The 9837-nt window shown below is 39.9% G+C and overlaps 1 protein-coding gene across 7 annotated transcripts in view; it reads right to left on the bottom strand.

The window, feature by feature from the left end:
* Positions 1-2035: 2035 nt before the first annotated feature.
* The window catches only part of LOC100660545 (zinc finger protein 234-like), a 30032-nt gene continuing 22230 nt past the window's right edge, over positions 2036-9837 (bottom strand). For all 7 annotated transcript variants that reach the window (XM_064293772.1, XM_010586430.3, XM_023543121.2 and 4 more), the window contains one exon: positions 2036-7531. In XM_064293772.1, coding sequence (XP_064149842.1) covers positions 5388-7531 — 2144 coding nt within the window. In that variant the 3' untranslated portion in view covers positions 2036-5387. The remainder of the gene's footprint in view (positions 7532-9837) is intronic.

Below are 9837 nucleotides of genomic sequence, written 5' to 3'. Positions count from 1 at the left end.
AGAATTCATGCTTGGGTACCAGCCAAGTGGTTTGGACTTGCCATCCCTGCAGGTTCTCAGGAGTCATGCCAAGGTAATCAGCCCCTTGAATCCAAGCTCCACTCTTTTATGTTTGTAGCTCTTTAAGTTTGATTGTGGAATTTGTTTTTTGTTCTTGCCAGTAAGTTTTTACTGTCTTTCAGAAATATGAGAAATACCAAAACTTAGGAGCATATTTGAGCCACCCTCTGGGACTCCTTTCCACTTCATGAACAAGCACATTGGTCTTTTAATGTGTGTTCTTGTCTGGTTGGCATGATCTCACTGTGTGTGTGTGTCCTTGTCTGGTTGGCATGACCTCACTAAAGATAGTTTGGAGAATTAGTGGCCACTTTGGGGTTCTCTCAAACTTTGGTTTTTCTGTGCAGTAGGTTAGAAAATAAGGGTTCCCAGATTAAACAACCGCAGTGGAATGCCTGTTTTGATTGGTACCTAGAAGCCTCTGAGACACCAAGACAGTAAAATTATTGCTCTGCATGATACTGTTTCCAAATTAAACAAACAGAATAAGGAGCTACAATGTCAAAACGCTGCTCCTCAGGAGAGCAGTGGAATGCAGACCCCAAATTCTCATAAAAGGACCAGACTTAAGGGTCTGAGACTAGAAGGGCCCTGGTGGTCATGGCCCCCAGACCTTCTGTTGGCCCAGGACAGGAACCATTCCCAAAGCCAGCTCTTCAGACAGGGATTGGACTGAACAATGGGATGGAGAGGGATGCTGGTAAGGAGTGAGCTTCTTGGATTACGGGGACACTTGAGACTATGTTGGCATCTCCTTTCTGGAAGAGGGATGAGATGGTAGAGGGGGTTAGAAATGGGCAGAATGGACACGAAAAGAGAGAATGGAGGGAGGGAGTGCGCTGTCTCATTGGGGGGAGAGCAATTGGGAGTATATAGTAAGGTGTATGTAAGTTTTTGTGTGAGACTGACTTGATTTGTAAACTTTCACTTAAAGCACAATAAAAATTAAAAATTAAAAAAAAAAACCCTGCTTCTACTCCATCTTCCCCTTTGCACTCTTCCTTAGCCCCCTATTCCTCTAATAATACTCTGTGTGAACTTTCTTGCTGTCCTAAAATACCAACTGTGAGATTTTGACAAAAGGAATGAAACCAGGTTTTATATGGTTGTTATAAAGGAATGCTAGAGGTTTAAAAAAAAAAAAAAAAAAAAATTTTTTTTTTTTTTTTTAGAGGTTTTAGGCCTTGAAAAATGTGGGCACAAGTTTGAGCACTTTCAAAGCCATGAGGGCCCTTGCCAGCAATGACACCCATGAAAGGACAGGCTGAGACAGGAGTTGGCTCAGAGCACTAGGCTGCCCAACAGCCACAAGAAAACTCATGCAATGAAGGCACACTGTGAAACAAAGCACTGACCAAACCCTGCAGCAGATTCCCTGTTGAGAATTTTATTTCACTCTGGGAGTCCAAAAATTTCAACCTATTCTTAACATCCTTGATAAATGATTTCCACCCAACAGGCCCTTGTTTTGCGGTTCATGTTCAAAAACACTGTAAGCTGAATATATTTGAATAATTTAGAATTTCAGTGATGATCATTTTGAGAAAATAGCTTCCCTCTACTCTTTTTACTTCCATTTTAGGAAAATGCATTCCCATTAATGGTTTCTTTCCCCTAAGGAACTTTGGTTTGATGCTCAGGTTTTGTCATAGGGTTTGATACCCCTCCATATGACACTCTGGCAAGTTAGTAAGTTTATCTAGGACCTGCTTTTTTATTAAATTGAGTTGACCTCATCCAAGAATGGCTCTACGCTTTTTAAGAAACTAGGCTCCCCATGTTTTTGTCTTGTGTGATATTGTGTTAAGTCTGGTGTTTAAGCTGGCTTCACAGACAGCTGAGTTTATGTGGTTTCTCTGTTTTATCCTGACAGCTTGCATGTGGTCTAGAGCATTGTGTCTAAGATTCTATCTTGTATCAGGTTAAAGGCCATAGCTGGCTGTTGCTATTTTTCATAAGGCTGTCCTAAACCTCAGGGTTTTTTTTTTTTTTTTTTTTTTCTCTTTCAAGAAAAACTAGTTCTTTCATCTGGGTTGAGTTGGGCTCTCAGTAGCTACACTGAGAAAAATTTGATATAGATTAGTCTATTTAGAAAGTATACTAAAAAGGATGGGTTATTTAATTAGTGTAACAAGGCTTTAAAAAGGACTATAACATTCAAAATGTGAATACTAATAGACCAAATCAAGATTTCTCAAACTCTTATGTAGAAACTGATGGAGTTTTCAAACTGCTACTAATCCAGAATTACATGGAATCAAAATTAACTACACAGGACTGAGTAAACTAAAACAATTACTATAAGGCTTATATGAGAATATGGCTGATATATAATGTTCTATTTTTCAGTATAAGAAACCATTTTTCTTTCCCTTTTAAATGTAAGAATCAACTATTTCAGAAATTATTACCAGAAGACCCATGATTTCTTGTATGTTACTTATACTGACTCTAACTTTGTTCAACCTCAGTTACAAAGATATTGCCAATCCTTAATCTAATGCTCTATAGGATAATTTTCACAAGTTAAAGAAGCATTTGATAAACAGAAATTAAAATCTAAAAATCTGCTTAACACTGACCCAGGAGAATACGTGTACTAAAAGACATCAATTAAAGAACTCACTAGAACCTCAATGGAAAGGGCCATAACTAGGTCTCCTCACCAATCCATGTGCTTTCAAACCAGGAATTAAACTTTGATCCCTATTTGTAACAGCTAAAAAGGCTAGAACACTTCTTTGGACTAGTCAGCCTTCCAGAGAACTAAAAATCACTTTAAAATGCCCTACTTGTCAGATGTGGATGACATTTGAGGTAGACAGCTGATCCCAAGATCACAGAACAAGATACTCCCCCCATTTATCTGACTGAATTTTGTAAACTGCTTTGTAAGTGTAGCTATTCTTAGTATCGTTATAGTCTTTTTCCTTAGTTTTATTCAACATGAAGGCTCATTTAAATTTTATACTTCTATGTACAGAAATTTCTTCTGATGTATATGAAGAAATGCATTTGTTAAATTAGCCCTATCAGTAGCTAGTGCCAGTAATTTAAATGAATGTTGGATCTGTCATCCCATCCACAATCTGGGCATGAAAATTCAGATCCATTAACACTTTCTGTATCAAATTATAGTCTTGTACTGAATGCCATCATTAACTTTAATGTCACGTTTAAATAAGCCATACATGTTACACTATGAAATCCCCATATGTTATTAGCCCAACTTCAGATCTGATGTTTTAATCTAACACATATTATAAAACAAAAAGTAGATTGCTCCAAGTTCTTTCAAAAGAATTTTGACTTTTTGGAAGAATGACTCTCCAGCCCAATATGCAGATTCTCCTAGATACAGGTACACCCTGGAGATCCTGTGGGTTCAGTTCCGGATCACCGCAATAAAGTATCATAATAAAGTGAGTCTCACAAATTTTTTGGTTTCACAGTGCATATAAAAGTTATGCTTATGCTATACGGAAGTCAATTAAGTGTGCAATAGCATTATGTCTTAAAAAAAGTGCGTATTTCAATTAGAAAACACTTTATTGCTAAAAAATGCTAACCGTCACCGCAACCTTCATTGAGTCATCATCTTTTTGCCGGTGGAAGGTTTATGCCTCAATGTTGATGGCTGCAGACTGATTAGGGCGATGGTTACTGAAAGTTAGGATGGCTTTGATAATTTCATAAAATAAGACAACAATGAAGTTTGCCGCATTGATTGACTCTTCCTTTCACAAGATTTCTCCATCGCATGTGATGCTGTTTAGATATCATTTTACCCAAACTAGAGCTTCTTTCAAAATTGGAGGCAACCCTCTCAAAACTTGCTGCTGCTTTATCACCTAAGTTTATGTAATATTATAAATCCTTTGTTTCAACAATGTTCACACCATCTTCACCAGGAGTAGATTCCATCTGAAGAAACCACTGTCTCTGCTCCTCCATAAGCAGCTCCTCACTCATTAAGTCTGATCAGGAGACTGCAGCAATGCAGTCAGATCATCAGGATGCACTTCTAATTCTAGCTTTCTTGCTATTTCCACAACTGCAGCTGCTTCCTCCCCTGAAGTCTTGAAGCCACCAAAGTAATCTGTGAGGGTGGGAATCAACTTCTCCCAAACTCCTCTTACTGTTGATATTTTGACCTCCTCCTATGAACCATGAAGGTTCTTAACAGCATCTAGAATGGTAAATCCTTTCCAGAAGGTTTTCAATTTACTTTGCTCAGATCCAACAGAGAAATCTATGGAAGCTAAAGCCTTACGAGATGTTTGTTCCTTTGAACATTCATTTTTACCGGTATCCTTTCTGGATAAAATTTTCAAATATTGTACATTGTCTCTTTTTGATTCATTTAACCAATAACCATTGAGTATACCTACAAACTCTGCAGCACTGTTCCTGCACTCATGGACCTTACATTCTAGTGGATGTTAATTTCGGTATGCACATCATTATATTTTTGTTAAACATCACATCAAACTCTTATTATTCTCAAGGCCTATCTCTTGAGTGATAGCTCATAAATTCCTAAGTTCTGACTGAAGCCCTTACTGCACCATTTATAAAGGTTCTCCCATGTGTGCTTTGCTGAAAGTCAGTCTTTAATAAAACAAATGTTTTCACCTCTGAGACCTAACGGTTACAAGAATTCAGGTTGCACATAGTTTTTTTTAAACCTTCATTTTGTAGAATTCGTTCCTTTGAGGATTCTTTGATGGTCTTACCACTATCATCACATTCAGAAAACTGATCACCAGCATGGATTTTCTAATTTAAAAGATTTGATCTACAACTGAAACTCTTACCACAAACCTCACACTACTAAGGTTTCTCCCCAGTGTGAATTCTCTGGTGAGACTGTAGCTGTGAAGATCGACTGAAGACATTCCCACATACATCACATTTGTACAGTTTCTCTCCAGTGTGGACACGATCATGATGCTGAAGACTTGAGACTGAAGTACTTCCCACACTTTCCACACTTACACTGTTTCCTCTCCTGTGTGGACCCTCCAATGCATGTTAAGATTCTCACTATACCTGAAGCTCTTCCCATACTTTTCACATTTGATGGGTTTTTCTCAACTGCGACTCTTTTGATGGGACAAAACTTGTGAAGAATTACTGAAGGCCTTCCTACGCACTTCACATTTGTAAGGTTTCTCCCCTGTGTGGATTCTACAGTGAACTTAGAGATTTAGTCTAGTACAGAAACCCTTCCCAGACTCTCCACATTTGAATAGTTTTTCTCTACTGTGGGCACTGGGATGGTTCAAAAAGATGTGCAGCCTGCCTGTTTTCCACACTCCTCACAATTAATAACGTTTCTCTCCTTTGTGGATTCTATGATGACGTTGAAGATTTGATTTACTACTTAAGTACTTCCCACACTCTTCACATTTGAATGGTTTTTCTCCACTGTGGACACTCTGATGGGCCAGACGTTGTGAAGCGAACCTGAAATCCTTCCCACACTCCTTACAATTATAGGGTTTCTCTCCCGTGTGGATTCTACGATGAAGTTGAAGATGTTCTCTATGACGGAGGCCCTTCCCACACTCTTCACATTTGAACGGTTTTTCTCTACTGTGGACACTGTGATGCTTCAAAAGATGCACAACCTGCCTGAAGTGCTTCCCACACTCCTCACAATTATAGGGCTTCTCTCCTGTGTGGATTCTATGATGATGTCGAAGAATTGATCTACTTCTGAAGTATTTCCCACACTCTTCACATTTGAATGGTTTTTCTCCACTGTGAACTCTCTGATGGGACAGAAATAGTGACACAGCCCTGAAAGCCTTCCCACACTCTTCACAATTATAAGGTTTCTCTCCTGTGTGGATTCGATAATGAACTTGAAAATCTGGTCTACGACTGAAGCTTTTTCCACACTCTTCACATTTGTATGGTTTCTCCCCAGTGTGAATTCTCTGGTGAGAGTGCAGGTGTGAAGACTGACTGAAGCCTTTATCACATACATCACATTTGTACGGTTTCTCTCCAGTGTGGACACGCTCATGACAATGAAGACTCGAGGACTGACTGAAGGACTTCCCACACTGCGCACACTTATATGGTTTCTCTCCTGTGTGGACCCTCATATGTGTGTTAAGATTCACGCTCCACTTGAAGCCCCTCCCGCACTCTTCACATTTGTATGGTTTTTCTTCACTATGGACTCTTTGATGGGCTATAAGGTGCGAAATCTGACCGAAGCTCTTCTCACACTCTTCACATTTGAAAGGTTTTTCTCCACTGTGGACTCTTTGATGGGGCAAAAATTGTGAGACATGTCTGAAGGCCTTCCCACACACCTCACATTTATAGGGTTTCTCTCCTGCGTGCATTCTACAATGAATTTGGAGATTTAGTCTAGTACTGAAGCCTCTCCCACATTCTTCACATTTGAACGGTTTTTCTCTTTTGTGGACTCTCTGATGGGTAAAAAGATGCGTAGCCTGCCTGACACGCTTCCCATACTCCTCACAATTATAGGGTTTCTCTCCTGTGTGGATTCTATGATGAAGCTGAAGATTTGATCTACGACTGAAGTACTTCCCACACTCTTCACATCTGAATGGCTTTTCTCCACTATGGACTCTCTGACGGGCCAGAAGTTGTGAAGTGGCCCTGAAACCCTCCCCATACTCCTCACAATTATAGGGTTTCTCTCCTGTGTGGATTCTATAATGAATTTGAAAATCTGCTCTATGACTGAAGCCCTTCCCACACTCTTCACATTTGTAAGGTTTCTCTCCCATATGGACCATGCAATGAGTATTAAGTGCAGCTCTACGATGAAATTTCTGACCACATGTATCACATTTGAATGACTGCTCCCCAGTGTGGATTCTTTGATGTTCCTGAAAACGCGAAGGATACATAAAATCCCTCCCACATTCCTCACTATTATAAGATTCCACTCCTGTGTGGCCTTCGTAATGAACTTTAAGTGTTGCTCTATGCTTGAAGCGTTTCCCGCATTCCTCACATTTGTGTGGTTTCTCTACAGTGTGGACATTCAGACGATTTTGGAGATGTGAGTTCTGACTAACTTCCTTACCACGCTCATCACGCTTATAGCGGTTCTTTCCCATGTGAACTCTCTGATGATTACGAAGACCTAAGATATAACGGAAGCTTTTACCACACACACTACAAGTGAAAGACTTCTTTTCTGAGTGTGAATGCTGATGAAGATCAAAGCTGGGAACATCACTGAAGGTTTTTGTACACTCGTTACCCTGGAAAGTTTTCTCTCCTGTGTGAATAACAGATAGTCCTCCTGCAATTGAAGAGGGTGAATCACCTTGTTTGTAGAACTGAGACCTATTGATCACAGACTCTTGACACCTGGTTAAGTCACTGGCAATTTGCTGCCAGATATGCAAGCTAGAAAGTTCCTTGTGTGCTCCTGCTTGTGGGACAATATCCATCTGCCTTGGGTTCTTGCCTCCTGTAAAGACAGAGAATTCAGAGATTTAGACAGGTGAAAGATTTCTGGAGAGCTTTCAAAACTTCACACTTAGATAGGAGATGAGACATTGCTGAATCCAGAGAAGGTTCAGCTGATCTTTTCCACTGCATATCATGTTCTCTGGTTTACACGTCGTCAAAATCAAGAGTAGATGCACTAGCCTCCAAATCACTAAGCTGTAAGAACACCCATTAGACATCATCAAGCCAACTATGTGAGCTACTATTTAGCAATTAAAACTTGGTAATATACAAATTGTTAACCTGTTGCTACTTATATTAAATTTCATTTAGTGTAAAATCTTGGATAGTAAATAATGCAGTTAGAAAAATCATGTCGAAAATAAAAAGGTATCAACAAGATGTACGTTTCACTGTGTATATATTGACTACATTAAAATTTAAAGAAATGAATATATAAAAACATTAAGGAAAAGCGGTAACACAATCAAAAGTTTGCATGTTTTCAGATCATTTTTTCAGTAAAGTTCTCATTTAATGGAAGGGCCCTAGTGATGCAGTTGTTAAGCACTCAGCTGGTAACTGAAATGTTGGTGGCTTGAATCCACCAGCTGCTCTGCAAGAGAAAGATGTGGCAGCCTGCTTCCATAAAGATTTACAGCCTTGGAATCACTATGGAGCAGTTCTACCCTGTCATATTGGGTCACTATGAGTTAGAATTGACTTGACGGCAATGGGTTTTCAAAGTAAATTTTTACAGAGGAAAATGTCACCTTTCTCCCTATAGGAATAGCTGATTAAATGCTCATTTGTTTTTTTTTTTTTTTTTAAATTTTTATTAAGCTTCAAGTGAACATTTACCATTCCAATCAGTCTGTCACATGTAGGTTTACATACATCTTACTCCCTTCTCCCACTTGCTCTCCCCCTATTGAGTCAGCCCTTACAGTCTCTCGTTTCGTGCCAATTTTACCTTCTTCCATCTCTCTCTATCTTCCCATCCCCCCTCCAGTCAAGAGTTGCCAACACACTCTCCCGTGTCCACCTGATTTAATTAGCTCGCTCTTCATCAGTATCTCTCTCCCCCCCACTGACCAGTCCTTTTCATGCCTGATGATTTGTCTTCGGGGTTGGTTCCTGTCCTGTGCCATCAGAAGTTCTGGGGAGCATTGTCTCTGGGATTCCTCTAGTCGCAATCATACCATTAGATGTGGTCTTTTAATGAGAATTTGGGGTCTGTATCCCATTGGTCTCCTGCTCCCTCAGGAGTTGTCTCTTGTGCTCCCTGACAGGGCAGACATCGATTGTGGCCGGGCACCAACTTGTTCTTCTGGTCTCAGGATATTGTAGGTCTCTGGTTCAAGTGGCCCTTTCTGTCTCTTGGGTTCTTAGTTGTCGTGTGACCTTGGTGTTCTTCCTTTGCCTTTGCTCCCGGTGGGTTGAGACCAATTAATGTATTTTAGATGGCTGCTTGTTGGCATTTAGGACCCCAGGTGCCACAATTCAAAGTGGGATGCAGAGTGTTTTCATAATAGAATTATTTTGCCCATTGATTTAGAAGTCCTCTCAAACCAAGTTCCCCAGACCCCAGCCCCTGCTTCGCTATCCTTTGAAGCTTTCATTTTATCTCGGAAACCTCTTTACTTTTAATCCTGTCCAATTAGGCTGACCTTCCTTGTTTTGAGTGTTGTCTTTCCCTTCACCCAAAGCAGTTCCCATCTACAGATTGATCAATAAAAAGCCCTCTCCCTCCCTCCCTCCCTCCCTCCCCCCTTTGTAACCACAAAAGTATGTGTTCTTTTCCATTTTTTCTATTCCTCAAGATCTTATAATAGTGGTCTTATACAATATTTGTCCTTTTGCAACTGACTCATTTCGCTCAGCATAATGCCTTCCAGATTCCTCCATGTTATGAAATGTTTCAGAGATTCGTCACTGTTCTTTATCGATGCGTAGTATTCCATTGTGTGAATATACCACAATTTATTTACCCATTCGTCCGTTGATGGACATCTTGGTTGCTTCCAGCTTTTTGCTATTGTAAACAGAGCTGCAATAAACATGGGTGTGCATATATCTGTTTGTGTGAAGGGTCTTGTATTTTTAGGGTATATTCCGAGGAGTGGGATTTCTGGTTTGTATGGTAGTTCTATTTCTAACTGTTTAAGATAACGCCAGATGGATTTCCACAGTGGTTGTACCATTTTACAATCCCACCAGCAGTGTATGAGAGTTCCAGTCTCTCCGCAGCCTCTCCAACATTTATTATTTTGTGATTTTTGAATTAATGCCAGTCTAGTTGGTGTCAGATGGAATCTCATCGTA

This window comes from Loxodonta africana, chromosome 11 (assembly GCF_030014295.1).
Source record: "Loxodonta africana isolate mLoxAfr1 chromosome 11, mLoxAfr1.hap2, whole genome shotgun sequence".
Lineage (NCBI taxonomy): Eukaryota > Metazoa > Chordata > Mammalia > Proboscidea > Elephantidae > Loxodonta > Loxodonta africana.
This window is presented reverse-complemented; position numbering and strand designations above follow the sequence as displayed.